Source organism: Rousettus aegyptiacus, unplaced genomic scaffold (genome assembly GCF_014176215.1).
Source record: "Rousettus aegyptiacus isolate mRouAeg1 unplaced genomic scaffold, mRouAeg1.p scaffold_m13_p_5, whole genome shotgun sequence".
Classification (NCBI taxonomy): Eukaryota; Metazoa; Chordata; class Mammalia; order Chiroptera; family Pteropodidae; genus Rousettus; species Rousettus aegyptiacus.
The window spans coordinates 5,090,471-5,110,987 of NW_023416308.1; the positions used below are offsets into that span (position 1 = coordinate 5,090,471).

General features: G+C 39.8%; 1 protein-coding gene across 1 annotated transcript; it reads right to left on the bottom strand.

The window, feature by feature from the left end:
• Positions 1–228: 228 nt before the first annotated feature.
• Positions 229–18,832, bottom strand: PPP1CC (protein phosphatase 1 catalytic subunit gamma). The gene is made up of 8 exons (XM_016149688.2): positions 18,527–18,832; positions 9,309–9,440; positions 8,122–8,352; positions 4,169–4,273; positions 2,929–3,152; positions 2,594–2,728; positions 1,523–1,583; positions 229–623 (listed from the first exon to the last, which is right to left on the bottom strand). The coding sequence occupies exons 1-8, from the start codon at positions 18,579–18,581 to the stop codon at positions 553–555; spliced, it is 1,014 nt and encodes a 337-aa protein (XP_016005174.1). The 5' UTR covers positions 18,582–18,832; the 3' UTR covers positions 229–552.
• Positions 18,833–20,517: the final 1,685 nt, after the last annotated feature.

Consider the following 20,517-nt stretch of genomic DNA (forward strand, 5'->3'; position numbering starts at 1 on the left):
GAATTTTACAGGGTTCAACTGAGTTCAAACAAAAATATAATTGAGATGATACCACAGCCCCCAACTCCCACACCTCCCCGAGTAGTATGTGGGAGGTGTTCAACCTCATCGCCCCACCTCAGAAACTTACTTATTCCAGGTCAGAAAGCAAAGAATATGAGCATCCACATTACAATCCATCTTTGGAGAACAGACTATTTGAAAGAAGACAAACCCAAATTGAAACTGTGTGGTTTCCAGAGCCATTTATTCATTAAAATCTATTTAATATGCCATCAACAGTTCTCCTGTGTGTATTGTGCTGATAAATAGACACTGAGAGGATTTAACAAGTTCATCATTTAATAAGTCTGAATTCACTTTCACCACATGGTATTATACACGGTCATCTGTTGAAACAGATTTCTTTTTAACAGATCTTAGTTTTAAAAAAGTCATAGATACTGTGAGTTCTGTATAAACTGGTGGATAGTAAGTTAGTTCCTTTGTTTGACTTATAAGCCTCAATTTCACCGCAGAATAAAGAGTGTAGGCCAAAGAAAGCATAATCGGTCACTCGTATAGAACAGTATTGTTTCTATAATTTGAAGCTTTCTGAATGGACGGGTTCAGGCCTGATGCAACTGTAAAAAGATTAATGAATACACTATATGGAAATTGTACAAAATGTTATTAACTTTAATCATTAATAGCTTAAACTGCACTATATTACTAATTGCTATTTTAACTCAAAAACCTGTTTTTGAATCCCCAACAAGGTGGCATGGGTATAAAACCATGCCATTTTGTTCTTAGGGGTGTGTCAATACGTATTTCAACAGAAACTTTGGCTTTAGGAAAGAGTCACAAACATTTAAAATAATGGCTTTAATTCTCATTTTAAGTATTCGGTAGAGGAAGTGTGCTTTAATTAAATATACATTATACCAGTGATGCTGGCAGGGTTGAAAGTTACTTCTAATGTTGATAGCAATAAAAACCAGTTTGTACATGACAAGACAATGAGAGAAATAAGCAATCCCTTTGAAACAAAATCTTAAAAAAAATGTTCACAGTGGTTTTATCAACAGTATGCATTTTATGACAATAACATGTACAGATTGAGCACCCTAGGGCTCTCTTTATATCCTAAAGAAAACGAGCATTTACATGATTCATGGGTTGTACTGAATTAAAAAAAAAAAAAAAAAAGGTCAATTGTACACTTACCCCTCAGACAGGATAAACTATCCTGGGGCGTACAGCTTTAACACCATCATTAAAATTGTTTGTAAAAGGAATAGAGAATTAAAAACAAAACATTGTTTCTTGGGAGTGGAGAATCTTTCATTTGCTGTTATAACCAGCAAATGCCATTCGTTAAGTCAAAAATGGAAAGGAGGGCCCAACGAACACACTATTTGAGCAAGCTGACCAATACACATTACAGTTTTAAAAATGAAGGTTATATACTATATGTTACAAGTCCCAACTAGGCAGTGTCAAAATGACATCTATTTCTTTGCTTGCTTTGTGATCATACCCCTTGGAGGTGTTACAGGTCTTGTGGCATTCGGCTTCTTTTTCTCTGCAGGCTTTAAAATCTGCAAAGATTGAAAAGACAGTGCATCTTAGGAAATATACTCAACCCCAAATCTTAAGATTCCTTAAATCTCACTCAAATCTTTTTTCAGAAACGTTTTGACTTTAAGACTGGCTCAACAACTTTAAAAGCCCCAAAAGCATGAACATGAACCAAGCTGACAAATTAACATTTTAGTAATGTTTATTTGGTAAATGCTATGATGAGCAGATAAAAGATGTGATCTGGACGAATTATTTTGCCTCTGGCAAAAATGACGATTTTTTAAAGTCACACCCCGTAGTATTTTCAGGCTATCCCTTCTTAACATTTAAGGGAGAAAGTGCTTACAGTGTTTTTCAAATCCCTAGGAGAAACTCTCACTAAGAGCTGCAAGCTCTCCCTGATAATTCGATTAAAAAATTTGTTTTAATCCATTTAACTGATGACTGCCACGTGACTTTAGTGGCTCTATTTGCATTTATGACTGGGCTAGCTTCAAGTCATACAAATTTAGTCAAAGTGCATGAGAAAAAGACCGAGAAGTAGACTTTATGTATAAATGACGCTTTTGTGCTGGGTGAAGGCCAAATGATGTCAGAGTGAATCAACAGAGGTTTTGTAGGAATTACCCTAGTGAAAAGTGGTGGGAGAACTAAGTAATCAATCACAGCACATCTGGAACACGGCAGTCAGTACCATTCTCACACACAAGTGGTGATTAAATTTAGCTGAACTGTAGTTTTAAATTTATAGCAAAGAAACCATAAGCATAAAGAGCTAACAAATTGGTTGTTTTCACCTATTTAAATAACACAAAAACAGTTAAATTCAACACTGGGAGAAAGGTTCTATGGTAATTTTTTCCTTTGAAAAGGGGCCCACTCATTACTGAACTTAGGATGAATACTGGTTAAGGGAAAATAAAAATTTAGTCTACTGGACACAAATAAACAGAGTAACAATTATTATTTTTTTCATCAGTAAAATCCAGACATAATAAAAGGAAACAATGTTGAAAACATCCTCTACCTGAAAAGAACACATTAGTGTTTCGTCCACACTCATCATGGCACCTGCATTGTCAAACTCTCCACAATAATTGGGTGCAGAAAACAGAGTGACCAACTGCCTCTTTGCAAAAAATTCATATCCATCTTCAACCACCTTGAAGAGAAAATGTTTTCAGTATCAGCAGGTGCAAATTCTAGGTGAGCAAAACCACTCTTTAGTTTCCCATTGAACCTGATTATCCTGCAGGTCAACTTCCAAAGACTTGGTATAAATACCTACCCACCAAAATCAAAAGGAGAATCTGTGCTCACACACATGCTCTTAAGTGTACGTGTAAAATTCAAAATCAATACCTGATGGGCTCTACATATAAGATCCAAATCATGCTTATGGAGAAATTTTGCAACCACTTCTGCACCAAATGTGAAGGACACTCCTCTGTCATTTTCACCCCAGCCTAAGACATCTTTATCGGGGTCAGACCACAAAAGATCACAAAGAAGACCTTGATCTGGTACATCAGTTGGTCGCATAATTCGCCGAATCTGCTCCATAGATTGAAGATCTGGTGATAAACCTATTAAATGAGAAAAATTTGAAGAAGATAGAACTTTAAAAAAGATGTCAGCACCTTAACCATTCCATTTGTCTACAGAGACTCAATGACACTAACACGAAGGCTAACATTAAATCTATGGGCATGTTTTCTTATTTAGCTTTGGTTAAAAAAATTGAATAAGCACTGGAATTTGCACTATTTGTGGGGCACGACATATTTAAACAGCATATGGCAACAGTTACCTCAACATACAGAGCCCTATGAAATTAAAAACCAGTGACATAAAAACGATGACTCCACTCCTCTGAGGGCCTCTCCAGCTGAGGAGAATAATGAACAATGGCTAGTCTAGGTTTAATCGCTGACCATCTGTAATGACTGGGTACAGAGGCTGCAGATGCTCAGGTGTGACGTAGCTTTCTAGGAAACCTGTTTTGTCCAGGGACCATCAAATCTATCAGACCAGCTCAGATGTAGCTCTCATCTAAGTTTAAAATCATACGCCCAACTTTACCAAACCAGTTTAAATATAGGAGGGCAGGGAAAATGGCTTTATTAAAATATACTGTGTTGATTTCTGGCCACAAATAAAAAGAAATCCTATTATAATTACATCATACAAAGCACAACCACTGAGCAAAACATAAAACAACTTTTAAAATCCAAATCAGAAAAATGTATGAAATGAGAGAATAAAAACACACCAAGGGAAAGTGTATTCACATTTTCAGTATTCTAGAAGATCACTGGTACAGCATATTAATTGCTGTTCATTTTATACTTAAAAATATGTCCGGCTCTATTTTCAAATCAAATTATTACAGAGCCTAGAATTCCCTGTACTATCTAACTCACTTCAGTCTTCTATCCAAATGAACCAAAGTGAACCCATGATCCAACACACATCAATAAAGGAGAGTTACCTGACAGAAGAAGTCATCTCCATGATAACACACAAATGTCAAAGTATACCCTTAAAAAAGGGATCAAAAACCCTTTACGGTTCCATTTGGAACTAAAATCAGCCTACATACCTCCATGACAGCAAAATATTTTCTCATCCACGATGGCTGCTATTGGTAAACAATTAAAGCAGTCTGTGAAAGTTTTCCATAGTTTAATGTTATATCTTCTTTTACCTGTGAAAATTTTACAATCATTAAAGAGAGACAGGTGTTCTGTAGTTTCATCCTCTGAGGACAATTTCCCCCAAAGCAAGGTTTATTACCTTTTAAGTAAACAAAAACTATACCTTTATTAAAGATCCCCTGGAAGAGGTTTAGGAGAATTAGATATATATAATACTTAGAGATATCTGATCTATTAAGCAACAATTTACATTTTCACAAGAAATATTTAAAAATTTAGATGTCCGAAATCAGAATTACAGAATACCATTAAACCTCAGCAATTAGTTGGTGGCACCAATTCTGGCATCTATTGTTCTGTCCAATCTCAAAACACATGTAGTTCCCATTACTAAAGGCAATTATGAACAATTGACACACGTGCCATTACCATCTTTGTTCTGAGGAAGCCTGAGAGTTAATGCTCACACCACCCAAAATAACCTACTGCTGCCAGATAACTCCAGCCCCTAAATACTCTAGGAGGCACACCGACTAGGGGGACTCAGACTGCTCACTGCAGGCACTCCGGGATACGCCCTAACACTGCCCAGATGCTCAGAATGTTCGCCACAGAAACGTCAATAGAGGGTGGTCATGCCCACCTCACCAGCTCACGGATTTTATGCATTCTGGAACCAGAGTCTGATTCAGACAGAAGCATGCCTTTAAGGCACTGTTTCCACTGGAAAATTATGTTCTGAGTTAATAACCTGTTCACAAACCTTGTAAGTGCAAATCTGTCTGAATTGGTTGAGGTTGGTCCTATCCTTGGGGTTTCCATTTGTCTCCTGTACCCTCCCATTAGATAAACCGAACGTCAAAGCACAATTTTTATTCCTAAACCAAGAGTTTATCCTTAGTCTTCCTGAATCACATCCTCCCCCTTCAGGGCCAATCAAGTCAGGTAGGGGATTTACCCCAGGGTTTGTAATGCAATGTGAATTCAACAAACATCTGACTTCTCCCTTTGCTGGGGACCACTGTCTTTTCTCCTAAAAGTTTATGTTTCTCTGTGACCAGGTATATATAACTAACTCTCACCCTGGTTCACCTGGCTTTGCATTTCTTTTCAGGCTCCTAATTCCCTGTCCTACACGTTTCTTCGGGGACCTATGCACAATCACCACCTCCCTTTTCCAGCAGTGATAACAACACAAGGACAGGGCTGTCTTAACCTCCACTTATAAAGTGATATGGTTCTGTCTCCATTTTTTTACAGAGGGCTGAACGGCCATCCAGTACTCCCCTGGATTTTTTTTTTTTTTTTGGCCACTGCTGCATCTGTCAATACCGGCAAACCTCATCCTCCTTGAAGTCTGCTCTGTATCTTGGTTCCTCAGTCATGCAACACGCTGCAGCTTCTCCTGCAAATGCCTTTGCCAGCTCTATCAAAAATTAGGAGATTCTTCCTCCTGCTGTCCCTGAGCATCTTAATTAAGTCCTGGACCCCCTGCTTTCTCCCCTTTCCCTCTCCACTTCCTAAGGCCACTTCAGAGCACTAGGATTGTCTGGCTCCAGAAAGGCTTAGCTTGGATATTTGAACTATAGCAGCGGTCCCCAACATTTTTGACACCAAGGATCTGTGCTCCTATGAGAATCTAGTATCTGATGACCTGAGGCAGACCTGAGGTGATGATGCTAGTGCTGGGGAGCAGCTGCAAATACAGGTGAAGCTTTGCCCCCTTGCGCACCTACCACTTACCCTCTGCTGTGAGGCCCCATTCCTAACAGATCACACATCAGACCAGAACCTGTCCGTGGCCTGGGGGCTAGGGACCCCTACTCTACAGGCTTCCAAAATCCTGGGATTCTGAGCCAGAGCCCCTATCACAGTTTCCTATTACTACAAATCAGACAGCTCTACATTTTATCCAGCAGGTATCTCAGACTTTCCAGGACTGCAGTCATAAGATCGGAAGGAAAAAAACAGTACAGAGACTGCTTGTTATATTTAGGAATAAGGCTATCACTTAAAGCAGTTTTTAAAATTGTTCCATGTAAATCTACAGTTGAGTAAAACTTCATTGTAATACAATTTACACCAAAATAAAAATTTAATACAATTAATTATCAACTTTTTAAGTCTGTAAACCATCAACTGAAAGACACCTATGCCAAGGGAATTTTTATGTCCACAAGACTGGGTGGCAAATCATACCTGCCTGATGGGAGAAGAGATAGCTTGAGTACAAGGTCAATAAATGAGTCTTGATGACCGAACAAGAGCCAAAATTGATACCAACAAATGCTGACCTAAATCATTATTCTGAATTAAACAGAAATTGAAAATGACGTAGCTAATATCCTCACACCAGGATATATGTCATAACAAAGAGATCATCTGGATTTGAAACTACATGAATGAAAACATCAAAGTACTTGCTGAGCTAACAAAGAATCCTTTTTAAACGCTGTTCTAAAAAGCAGCGCTGGTAACATCTGAAAAGCAATGTTATAAAACTCCCTGCCTCTCATTTCACTACCTAAGAAGTAATAACTGTTTTACTAGATTTTAACTTTGATAGACTCACTGTCAATATCAAATATCTTTCTTGCCAGACTCAGATGTCCCAGTCAGTTCAGAATCTAGAGGCTTTTTCTCCTTGGTGATTGCTCCCACCTCATCTGAGTAGCTGGGTTTCAAAGCCAAGCAAGCAAATAAGCTAGCTGAACACATCTACATGAAACTGAGATGGACACGCGCCACACCCTGAGAGCACTAGTTATGACCACAGGTAGGTCAGGGGCGCCCATCTCCCACGCAGGCGAAAATCTGCGTATAACTTAAGTCAGCCCTCTACGTATGTGGACTGAAAATTTTAAATCAGAGTATAAGTGGACTTATGTAGTTCAAACTCAGCGTTGTTCAAGGGTCAACTGTATAGTCTAGGGAACAGTGATAATGACAATGCTTTACTAGTCTTGTCATCATCACACTGGCAAGTCTTAGTAACTCAAATCCCTTATCCACCCCTTTCCTCCCAGCCTAAACCCAACCCTGCAGAAAAAATGAGCACAAAAGGAGGAAGGAGGTAGAGTCAAAACTTTAAAAAACATTTTATCGAACAGCAACAACAAAAAACTCTCCACCAAAACTGATACTTTCAAAGCTTTAAGAATCTTGTCGACTATCAACTCAACTTGTACCTTCAACTAAAAAATCCAAAATAGATCATAAGTTATGTAAAACATTACACAAATAATTTTTAAACAACATTGCTTTCTTTCAGCACATTTTAGGATAGCAACTGCCACTTTTCCTGGGTGCAGATATACCAGAAGGAAAAAAACACACATTATAAATTCCAAAAGGTAATTATTTGTACATTGCAAGAGTCCCTTTATATGAAATGTCTAGAAAAGGTAAATCTATAGAGACAGAAAGTAGATTAGTAGCTTGCCTATGGCCATGGTGATAGTTGTACAACTCTTATAAATTTACTAAAAATCACCAAATTATACACTTAAAATAGACTCACAAAATAAAATTATATCTCAATAAAGTTGTTAAAAATAAAACTACCTATTCAGGTTCTCAGAGTTGTGCTAAGGATTAAGTTATCTGTGAATATTCACAACTATCCTAAAGAAACCATCACTTCCTAATCTAATCATCCCACCACAAGAAGAGTCCAGGGCATTCTTACACTGCAGTGGCTGGGTTGTTTTCTACCCCAAAAGCACAGATAAAAAAAAAAAAAAAAAAAAGATAAAAACAAGATAATGAAATAGAAAACTTGAGAGATTATGACATGAATCTCAACTCTCAAAAATCCTAACAAAAGTATGTGATAGTCTGGTTTATGACTAAGTATCTAAATTTAAGTAACACTTTCTTAGACAGAGAAAGTACTTACATTCATCGTAAAATCCATAAATTCTATTGATGCTGGCACATTCATGGTTTCCTCTGAGAAGAAAAAAATTCTCGGGATATTTGATTTTGTACGCCAATAAGAGGCAGATAGTCTCCAATGACTGCTTCCCCCTGTCCACATAGTCCCCAAGAAACAGGTAGTTGCTTTCGGGTGGGAAACCACCATACTCAAAAAGTCGAAGCAAATCATAGTACTGCCCATGGATATCACCTGGAAGCAAGAATTCTGTCAGTGTCGTCATACTTTGTTCACTAACGAAGCTTTGGAAAGACATTCTTTAAACATTCACTGCACACTGGCATTGTCCTCTAATAATGATAGTTAAATCTGACAACTAACGCTAATTCCAATCTTCTATCTTATGTATTAGTTCAATTGAGCTTAATAAAATTTTTAAGTACATGTGTACGTCTAGAATCTCACACAAAACCCAACTCATTATGAATTTATTTTGTGGAAAGGATTATTAATGCCTAGGCAGGCCTTCTTGCCAAGTAACATGGTTTTCCTTTCAGGTCGGCTGACCATATCAGATCTCTGACAGCTCAGTCTCCAGGGGCTGTGTCAGCAGGACTGCTGCATTTCTAGTGAGCCCTGCCCTGAGTGAGCAAAGATACGCACACGCTACACCCACCAATGCATTCAGCTATCAATTTCTCCCTGCTAGATAATACCAAAGAGCATTTCACTTTAAAAGCATGCGTATGAGCTTTACCAATATAGTCAAATATGATAGAAGAATACAGCATTATTCATAAAGTTTAGTTTTTATACAGATTATCTACATCTATCATGTAGCTATAGAACTATACAACATCGAGGAAGGTCAATTTTTAGATGTTACCAGTTTTGTTTTAAGCTTAAATATAATTCCTATATATTCATACAGTTGACTTTTTTTTTTAGCTCTCCATTCTGTCTCATTTTTCTCCTTCTACAATGTTTACATTCCTTTAAGCAAAACAATTTTAAAAAATTTGAAGCATGTCTATGTAAACTAAGTCCATTAGAGGTGTTTATTCTAAAGCTAAATTTATTAATTTTAAGTAGTTCCAAGTTATTCATAAATAGTAAACGATTCTCCTGGTTAATAAGAGGTTGCTAATATATCCTTGACTCAATTAATAACGTAACCAAAGGTAATTGCTAAGCGTGCCCAAACTCACCACATATTTTTAGTGGTGCTTCAAGTTCTAGTAGGATAGGCTGACTGAGAAAGATCTCTCGGGACTTTAAGCACAATCCTCTGATTTCATTCTCCTGTAGCTGGACATTCTTACCAGGCTTGGACCCTCTCACTGTAGGGGAGAAAAACTCCAATTAGTCAAATGAAATCAAAATATAATGTAAAAATTAAAAATATCTGAAAGAACACAAATTTTAGATAAAGAGGAGGTAAAAACATAGCTTAACTAGCTTTTTGGCTGGCTTTATTTTCAGAACACTTATAAAGAACATGGTTTTTTCAAAGCCTAATGAGAACCTTAAAATTTTAGACAGGATTTCAGAGGTTATTTAGTTGCACATTCTACACCAGGTTAAGATTTCTCTACAATATCCTGAACGAGGGGTCCTCCTCTCTGGTATGAACACTGCTGAGGACGGCTTCTGTTGACTACTTGCTGAAATCAGACTCCCCGCGGCACAGCTCTGGGCCTCACTTCTGCATCTGAGCCACATGATCAGCCGGGCTCACCTACAGCCCTGTTCACCAAGCCTGCTTGTTTTTGCCTCCCGTCTTCCCTTCTACAGCAGGAGATTTTAGAGATTGTCACATTACTGAGTTGGTTCTAAGACTTCTTTGTTTTAAAATGTGAGACTGGAAATGCTCAGACCACCTTCCCACCCATTGTGTTTTTCAGTGTTATCTCAAGGGCCCCAGATTTATCCGTGAAAAATTTTGCGTTGTTTTCATTAAAATACATCATAGGCTCACTGTACATATTTGGCTATGCAATTTCTGGGCCTGCATTTTTTAATATGATCATGCCTGCACAGGACAAAGGCTATCGGCGGTGTGCTTAAGAAAGGTTTCCTAGTAATCTGAACAGATAAAAAGTGAGAAAATGGAGGAAAAAACTATGGCATAGCACCAAGCATCCTACACGCACAAGCGTCCGCATCAGAGCACTCTAGGTTCTACTTACTATCAAAGTGAAGCATAAGATCGTCCCTGGCCTTATTAGCAGTTCGTTTAATGGGCTGGTAGGCAGCAGTAGGAAATGAAATTTTGTTTTGATTCCAATTGTAACAGATTAAAATAAACAGCACTGAATTGTTAAATTTACCTTTATTTTACAGTTAAATGGCTTGCTTGCTGGCAAGATCTGGTTAAATATGGGGATTATCCTCGACTTGCAGTCAAAGTCTTAATATTTGTACAAAAGATTTATGAAAGCATTCTCTGAATTAGAAATGAAGCAAAAACACAAAACCAGACTAAATTAAAATGAAGTCTGCATCTTTCCACTGTTAAATCCGGTAAAAAGTGATTCAGTTTTAGCAAAACCACAAAATCCATCAGATTTAACCAATGCAGCTAACTTAAATGTCACTGGTTTTGGAGGCTTAGTTTGTATTCAAATTATAAAATCATTTTGCCTAATAGCTGGATAAGAGCAATAGGTTTAAGTGGTTTGTATCTAGCTTCATTCTGTAAATATCTAAGTAACATTACAGAATAATAAAAATTACAAGTAAAAAACCTGATGTTTGCTGAAAATCTTTTTTCATTAACAAGGGCTGTGTCTGAGTTTGAGAAATATCGCCCTTAGTAAAGCAATCCTTCAGCCTGAATAGCCACTGAAACCCTGAATTTTCAGAAACAGCGAGTTTTGAGCAGAAATGAGACAGTGTGTACAGGGGCATTATTTCTTTCAATGAAAAATAATAAGAAAGAAGAACAATAGGGAAGGATAAAATTCTTGAAGTACACAAAGAAGAGAAAACATTAGGCAAGAACACTGGGCTGGGAGCCAGGAGCCCCAAGTTTTTGTACTGGTTCTATAGCCTTGAGTAAATCACTACTTTAAATCCCCAAATATGTAACTGAACTAAATGACTGGCCATTCTCTGATCAAAATATTATGGAACAAGAATTAAGGGGAAAGTGCAGTAATGATTTTTGAGGGATGACTTGAAACAGATACATATATAATACAACAGCAGCTAAGCAACAAAAAACGATTTTTCCACGGTAATTTTTTTCTCTCTCTAAATACACACACAGGAGAACTCAAGAAACAGTCTCGGTGGAAACACAGTATGATTTCTGATTCACTGGCCCGAAAACCCCAATCATTAGTGATTTTACCAGTCAACTAGGAACTCAGGCAGACTGCCCAGCAGGAAATTTTATTTTTAGAAACGAGGGGACTCCTAAGTTTCTCGATCATTTTCAGCAGAGCCCTATGTTTGTGAATGAATAGCCCACTCCTTCAGGAGCATAAGCAATAATTAACTCATACCTATATAGAACGCAGGCTATACTTTTCATATGAATGCTATATTGAATCAACGTCACTATATTAAATCAATGGTGCTAATATGAATTTTACTGGTTTTGGAGGCTTCCACTACCACCTTTAGACATAGTTTATAGTAGTTTTTGTTCTCTTATTCTGTTTGTCCTCTGAGTGGAAGTGTAGAGAAATTAGTAAAAAGAAATGATACGAACAATAAAAATTTATTAATGTGGAGTTTTTCCAGAACCAAGATACTTTATATTTGAAGAACACTGCTCATTAAAAGCAATAACACAGTCACAAAGCTTTTTAAATTCCCTACAATTAGCTCAAGGACTAAAATTATAAAAACAGAAACTGTCTTGTATCAATAGGCAAATTCCTGCTCATCCTTCGGGACTGCTTAGATATCACCTCACCCTGGGAAGTCTCTCCTCTCCATCTCCCTCCCGAGCCCACTTTATGCATTCTGAAATGCTCTCAAGAGCCAGTCACCACCCAGTACTCACTGTACTCTGTATTATGACTGCAGGTTCACTTCTACCTATTCATATGGACCCCCTAGTAGAATGCGAACCCCTGGACACATCACCTGCTCTGCAGTGTACCTGCCCCTGGCCAGTACAGAGCAGGCACTCAAAGTCTGGATAAATCTGTAAGTACTGTTGGCTAGACTTGTGGCATTAGAATTAAACATACATTCACAACTACATAGTTAAAATAAAATCTTAAATTTTTTACTTTTGATTATCAAAGACAAATTTTCTGTACTTTCAAATTATAAAGCAATAGTGTCATTTTCCTATCAGGCTTTAGAGAGTATTTTCCTCGTGGTGAAAATTTAGGATTATTCTTAAATCTCAAAATGTATCTAACAGAAGTTAGATTTCAAAATGGGTTTTGGAAGTTCAAGAGAACACTGCAGATATTTCTTAAAAATAGCCCTATCAGCCACCAGCACAAGTATCTAGGCTTCACTATTTTCAATGCCTACCAATAGAATTATTTATTAGTTGTAGGTAACATTTACCAAGCACTTCCCATGTGCTTGCTGGGCACTGTGCTAAGGGCTTTTACAATGCCATTTAATCCTCAACAATCCTATGAGGTTAGTTAGGCATTTTCACTTCTCCAAGCCACAGGCTGCAAAAGTTTCAGTGACGTGGTCCAAGGTCGCAGAGCTTGTAAGGACACCAGGCCCAGACTGATTCTAGGTCTACTGGTGCTTCCACCATACCACCCTCCAAGTAAAAATTTGTTCTTAATTAAGCTCCCAAACCAAGGGGGTTTTCATAGGACTACTGAGACCTCAATATACAGTCACTGCTCCCTAAAAATCATAATGCATCCTTACAAATGGGAGGCATTAACCAAGAACTAAATCATGCAATCTGTTAAGACTGTTGATACTTATTTACCATGCTTCAGACATCCAACAAGATAGTTGCTGGGCACCTGCCATATGCCTGGCCCTGGTTTGGATGCTCGGGCTAGCCTGGCAACAGGCGAGACAAGAACCTTGTTCTTTTTCTCGAGAAGCTTACATGCTAGTGAAAGATACTGGAAATAAGACAAACTGGGTAGCTAGAGATTATTATAAATGTTATAGCTAAAACTATACCCCCAGAAAGATTATAAAACTAAAATTTCACCTTACAGATAACATCTTCAATACTGTTAAAAAAGGTAAAGGCTTGAATATCTCTATTTTATCACTGTTAGCTACAAAAAAAAAAAAATACTAGCAGTACAGTTCTGTTCAGTATCGGTCAATAACTCATTTTGGTTTAAAGCCTTCTCTGTATTCTGTGCATGCTGGGAGAAACCTGTATAAATAGGAGACCGTAGGTGGGAAATTCAAGGGGTGTGACCTCAGAATACCTTCCTAATGAGCGGTTCAAATAGTACATATCAAATTATTTCAACAATTGTCAATGGAATCCAAAATATTCCAACAAATAAGAACTCCATTCTCCAGATGGAATGTTTCTCAGAAGACCAGGTGCCAGGCACTGCAGTCTCACCTTAGGCTGTGACTTCTGAGTAAAAGCTTTTCTTTATCTGCCTAGAAAGATAGATTCAGAAAAATGTATTGTGGCTGTCTTTAGGAAAAGCTGTTCAGTACCAACTATCTATTTATCTGGCAAATTGGTGAGTACATGATAAACTTGTACAAAATTTTATTGAAAACAAACTGACAAAGGTTTTGAAATAATAAAAGGATGTTATTGGGGATTGTCTGCACTGCCAGCTTTCTCTAGCAAGCAACAAACAGTAACTTTTCTGACAGCCCAGCAATGAGCAAAGCAGGGATGAAAACTATGAAAGAAAACTGAAGAATACTTTGGGATCATTACGAAAAATAAAAAAGTAGTCTTCTTGCTCATCGATTCAAGGCCCCTAAACTCCCTTAACTCTTTTGAAAGGTCACATTAAAGGAATAGCATACACCAGAAAAAGTGCCAGCTGAATTATAATGAAGTTCTAAAACCTAAGATTGGCACAACTAATTTAAAAATAATCCAACAGAGATGTTGCTGTTTTAAGATAATCCTATTAAAGTAGGTGGTAATTGTAAGAACATGCCACACTATACTCATTTCAGGGACAGAATCAACATCGCAGTATCTGACATGTTTAGGCAACATCTGATGAACTTAGGAAAATAAGACCTCAAACCAAACAAACAGCAGCAACTATTTACAACACTAAAACTTTTCCACAAACAACTGAGTTCTTTCTACAAAAAAAAACATAAGCCACAAAAATGTTATTCCGAATCCTTTGGTTTCACTGAGGTCACCAGGAGACTTCCACTTTCCGACCATCTTCAGCATTTCCACCGCGCCTCCCTGTGACTCTCCTAACTGCTGGCGTTATGTTCTGGGCATTGAAAGGTGAAATCAATTTTCCCAGGCAGATGGTCACGACATAGCTGCAAACACTGTCCACAGCTCTCGATAAATATCTGGAGTAACCGACACCTAGAGTCAAGTCAATTTATTGAAAAACGTTTAACTTTCCAGTCGAACAACCCACTCTGATCAAATACCACTGATTAGACTAGACATCTAACCCTACATTTTTATGAGTAGTTTCCATTTTCGTAAATCTAAAATATCAGTGACACCCGATTCCCTGAAGATGGGGAATGCCAGAAAACCCAATAGTGGAGAAATCAGAGATTTCAGATAAATCATGTTCTTACACAAGCTCTGGTTATAGGGCTCTGATCCTAAAACACAAAAAATGTGTTCCAGAATTCTATAAACTCCAAAGAGATGGAATCTTTTTCTATTCCTCTTGAATAAGGCTTTCCAGTTGCCTCATCTGCAAGGCAATTCACCTCAGAATACTATATCCTCCACATTTCAATCTTTAGGTTTATTAATTGCCTCGGTTGTAAATTAAGTGAAATGATCAAATCCATATAATACCAATCATTTCCCTGCTTCAAGATCAGTAATCCTCACCTATTCAAATGGACTGACTGGCACTGGCACATGCTTCTGCAGAAGAGGTCACGCGGGTCATTATAGGACTGCAGTTTCAAAGACATAAAACAATCCCACCAATTTCCACCACGGGGCGGGCTACTTACTAATGCAAGGCCCAGCACCAAGGAAGGCCTGGTCTCCTGCTACAGACCAGAAGTGGGCACAAGGAGAGCGATGCTTTCCATTCTGTGTTTTAGGTCTTGCGCAAGCTCAGGTCATGTCTCCAACAGAGCTTTCCCGTCTTGCATCTTACTACATCTTACCTCACAGGAGAGGATTAGGCATACAACTGCAGTGGGAGGGGAGAGGAGAGCAGGGAGCTCCCGACAGACTTCTTCAAGTTAGGAAATTAGCAAAACACAACTTTAATATCACTGTCTTTATCAACAAAATGCCCTCTAACTGATCCAAAGTACAGCCTCTAATCGTTCAAATTATCTGACGTATAAAGAAAAAAATAACTGTAGAGATCTCATTAGGAAAGATACTTTTGTTTTCCTTGGTCAGCATTTTAAGAACTTTTTTGTGATTATGTTTGTCCTCAATATTATCTTCAGGACCAGGGACTGCTGTCTTTTTAATATTAGAATACAAATAGGTTTCTTAGTATACCAAAAAGCTAAACAAATGGGTTATTTAAACATTTTTAGTTTCAGAATATTTGAGTATCTTCAGATGGACTCTTACACGCCAGCTAATTAAATTAGTAAATGCTTTCCAAGGGCCATGGCAGAGGTCATATTTAAATCACTAAAGCCAAGCAATTATGCAGAGCCTGGCATGGTCTTGCAGTTGACAACAGCCATCTTTAGAGCAAAAATACTTCCTGAAAATTAGGAAGTGAAAATAAGTTACGACTGCCCACTGCGCAAGCAAGTGCTAGCTCCTGAAAGAGGTTAGTTGATTACAAAGTAAAACCAAATCTCATTTTTCTCCAACAGTAGGAATATCAGAGGGTTTATTTTCTCTTTAAATCCCTCAAGTTTTACCATACAGTTATTTAAATAATTGAACATTAGTTATATGAAGAGGTAACAACCTTAAGGTTTTATCATCAACAAGTCAGAGCTTGGATAAAAGCGTCCAAGGCGGATTGCACAAGTGATTAACTGCTTGAGAAAAAACTACTAAAAGCATAGAAAAGAACTGCAAAAGCTGTTAGTGACTAAGATCTAAACCAACATGCTGTTTTTCTTAAATAAGACTTCACTTGCGTTGCCTTTTTAGTATTATCACTGGCTAATTCTCAATTAGCTGGTACAGTCCTCCACCTTAAAAGATGAGACAATTCTGAACATGAAAAAAATTCTAACAAGGACCCCAAACTCATATTGCCTCTGTTTTCAGATATACTTAAATCTTAATTAAAATTTTTAAGGAAAAAGGTTTGGGGGGCATTACAAAAACCACAAAATTATCAACATCTTCTAACTTGGATGTATATACATCCTCAGTGGATCATCACCGTCTCTCTGCCAATTTAACGTGGTTGACAGAGGGAAGGAAAAAGGAAAATATTATTTCAATTTCAATGAAAAAGTGAAATTAAAAAATTTGGTTAAGTACAATATAACATGCATAGAGAGAAGTTATTAAGAAACAATGATTGATCTCACTTTAGATGACCCAAGTTCATCAAGGCAAATTTCTCAGCACAATTTTAAAAAGATTAAAATTAAAACCTGTTATGTAAATTCCGAGCTATGGGAAACCCAGAACTTAACAAGACTTAAATGACCTTAAATTTTGTTTCTAATCCACACAGATTTCAATTTTTCTTTTCTCAGTGAAATAAAGCCCACCCCAATCTAGCCAGACGTAGGCAGAATTTATAATAAAAAGTTCCTTTCTTATTACAATTTTAATCCAGTCCTGACCCACTGCTGCCTCATATAAATCAAGAACTGTACTAATGTCCCAAGTCTGGTTCCTATAATACGTGCCAGGTACTGAATGAAGACAAGGTTTTCTCCCACATTAGAGCAACAATTCAAGAGCATATTGGGGGTCCATTCAGTGTTTTTTCTTTTTTCTTTTAAGAAGGTATGAAAGAAAAAAAACCCACAGATTAAGAAAAGGTATTTTCAGGAGCTTCATTTTAAGGACTTAATTCAAAAAATCTGCAAATTCTACCAGAGCTGTCCAACTGTTCATCGTGCTCTCGACTCCATCTCAGAGCATTTACAGTCCAACAATATTATATGAGACTATAAAGGCCAAAAGTTAAAACTCAGCCAAATCTACATTATCCAGGGCCCAGATCAAGAAAGGGATATGAGTGCCCCCAAAGTTTCGAATAAGATGTTAGCATTAGCAGACCGGCTCTGGAAAGGAGAGAAAAGGGGCAGTTCACATAAGTGTTTTTCTTCAACAACCTAACTTCTCTTCCGTCTCCTGTATCAACATGAACCAATTTCCAGGCACTTTGCGAGTTTTAGATCAGCCAATATAACAGCTTTACTTTAACCTTCGCTTAACCACTGCACACCTCCTTCCTTCATATACAGGGTGAGTTGAACGAATTCTGTCTCCTGGCTGCTTGGTTTTGAAACCTGTCACTGTGTGACCTTGGTCAAGTGACTTCACCTCTGTGTCTTAGTTTCGTCTGAAAAACAGGAAAACATCACAGCACCTACCAAGCAAGGTTGCTGGGAGAATAAATGAAACCCGTGTAAAGTGCTCAAAAAATGCCAGACACACAGTAAGCGCTGGCTAGCATTACGATTGTAATTTATTAGACAACGCAAAGCGCTTAACAGCCTGGCACATTGGAAATATAACGAAACTGTCATCGTCCTTGGTTTCACGTTCAGAAAAGAGCGCGGAGATCTCGTCAAGATAAAAAACAACTTAAGAGTATTTGGGAGCGCAGGAGATGGGTCCAACATCTCCTTGAGAGATGAAAGTTGGTCAGTAAGTAACAAAAAATGGGACTCCCCGATCCCATTCCCACGAAAAATAAAAATGAGCAAGATTAAAAAAAAAAAAAAGTCCTTCAACCTGGTGGAACCCACATCCCCATCAAATTGCCTTCCAAGAGGACGAGTACCAGAAAGTCCGGAACACGCCGTCTGCAGGTTGGACGGGGCCCCCAACCTTCTCTCCTCCAAAGGCTGGTTTGATTTGTGGGGTGCAACGGGGGTACGGAACGGAAACGTGGGGGTGGGGAGCAGAGTTTTCAGATTTCACGGCCAGAAAGAAGGCTGCGCCCTAGTGCAATGAATGAGCCGGGAGGGTGACTGCGCGGGGTGGGCCAGGTGCGGGACCCCGGCCGGCGTCCCTCCGGCAGCAGCCCCGAGCCCGCGGGCCAAACTCGCGGCTCATTCCCCGCGGCGCTGCAAGCCCAACCGGCCTCCCAACTGGCCCCGCCGCGAGCCCCCGGGGTCGCTCGCTTCCCCTCAGCCCGTCCGCCGCCCCCTTCACCTTCCAGCAGCCGTTGGATGATGCTGTCGATATTGAGTTTATCTATATCCGCCATCGCCTTCCCACCACCGATCCTCCCGTAGCGGCGCCGCCGGCGGCTCGCGCCCGGGACTCACGCCTCCTTTCCCACGCCACGAGCACAGAGGCGGTGGTGGCGGCGGTGGCAACAGCCGCGGCGGGTCCCCCCCCGACCGCCCCGCACCCTGCTTCCTCCTTCTCTCCCCACTGGAACCACGAGAAGAACAAAATGGCGGCCGACTCCTAAGCTAGCCTCGGGCGGCGCACGGATGCGCGCGGGGAGTGCAGCGGCCTGGCCGGGACTTCTTTATGGGCCATAGAGCGCGCGGGAGGGGGCGGGGCCAGGCGCGGGGAGGGGGCGGGGCCAGAGCGCGGGAGGGGAGGAGACGGTTGAGCGTAACTGCGACCGCGCGCGGGATCCTTCCGCCAAACCGGCCGAGCCAAATAGGCCCCCTGGCGGGAGCGTGAGTTGAAAAGTTGCACGCGGGAATTGGGGATGGCAGAAAGGATGTCTCTGCGTCCTAGGATTGTGGTTTCCATGCGATACTGTTCAGTGGGGCTAGATGTTTGCAGACCTGCTATGTAGAAGCCCAGCTCATCGAAGAAACTCGGTCCTGGAATTTACCCTTTAAGTTTGGGTGGAGGTGGAGAGAGACAATAATTAAGAGAAGTAGGTTAACTTACTTTGGATTCAAATTTGCTGGGACTTGGGGGAAAGAAAAAGGTTTATGTGGTGACTAATAAAAAAAAGTCCTCAGATAAAATGTTAAGTTATTCATTCTGAGGGGTGAAAATATGGGTGCTTGTATATACAATTTTTGTGCACTCTATAACTTGTACATTTGCAGGAAAAAAAAGTTAAATCCCCCTCAATATTTTTTTCATCATCCTTATGTTTTTAGTATTTTTCTTGAACTTGGGAAGTTATATAATCATTGGAACGGTTACCCTGGTTCTAGCCAGAACGAAGGTGAACGAGCATGTGCAACAGATAAAGGAAGAATTTGCAGATTTCGCGCGTTGGAGCTGGAGGCCGGAGGATAATAGCGAGTTTGCAGGGGCGGGTATTGCTGGTCGGTCCTGGGTTCTGCAGACTCCCGGGGGAAACTGTGGCCCATTCTCCTCGGCTTTCCAGGCTACCCAAGTCCCATCTCTCTACAGGAGACCCTCCAAATTTGTTACCTCTGGGGGTGCGAGTCGCCTTTATCTTGATCTGGGTTTGGAAGTGCAGCCCGCACTCAGCAAAAACATCTGCTCTCTTGGATCCTGAACTTTTCATTTCTGTTTTTTCTTGCAGCTCTTTACAATTTGCAAAACCCTTTCTCTTCCCCTGAGAAATTCTATTTTGTTTTTCAAGGCACAGGGTGCACGAATTCCTATCCCTAAATGCCGTGGAGGTGATTGTGCCACCTTGGCATCCAGCCTTGGAAGCCGAACCCTCCTGGGGCCCACCTGCTGCAGGAGGCAGGTCCTGCATGTGGACCTTTAGTCTTCTTGCTCCTGTCTAGGGGCTTTGAGGTTCAGGGCTCCCCCTGCTTTGCTCGGCTGCTCATCCCACTTTTCCCAGTCAGCAGCTCACTCGCAAGCTATAGCTCTGTTCACAGAAAACACAAGTGTCGTTTGTCAGCCCACGGCACAGAGCCTAGTTGGTGACATTCGGAGTCGCTGCCCAGGCTGTTGTGAACAGCTGGCTATGGAGGTCAGGGTGGCTTTCCTGGGAGGAGTCGAGACTTTGGGCACCTCCGGGGCAGGGTGCATCATGGCATTGGCAATGAGAGCAGGAATATGAAAGACAGCAATTTATTCAGCAGACAAATATTTATGGAGCATCTATTCTGTGCCAGGCATTTTTCTAGGCTGAGAAGCAGGGGTGAACAAGACAGACAAGACCCTTCTCTCATGGAGAGTCATCTTGTAAGCCAGACAATAAACAAAGATACAAATAAAAATATCAGCTTCTGATGAGTGTAGTG

What these genes read in the sequence shown, in the direction of transcription:
- PPP1CC (XM_016149688.2), bottom strand. Translation starts at nt 18,581, where the DNA reads ATGGCGGATATAGATAAACTCAATATCGACAGCATCATCCAACGGCTG. An exon ending in AGCACCACTAAAAATATGTG is followed by an intron (nt 8,353 to 9,308) that starts GTGAGTTTGGGC and finishes TCTTGCTTCCAG; the next exon opens with GTGATATCCATGGGCAGTAC. An exon ending in ACCTGTAACACCTCCAAGGG is followed by an intron (nt 624 to 1,522) that starts GTATGATCACAA and finishes ATCTTTTTACAG; the next exon opens with TTGCATCAGGCCTGAACCCG.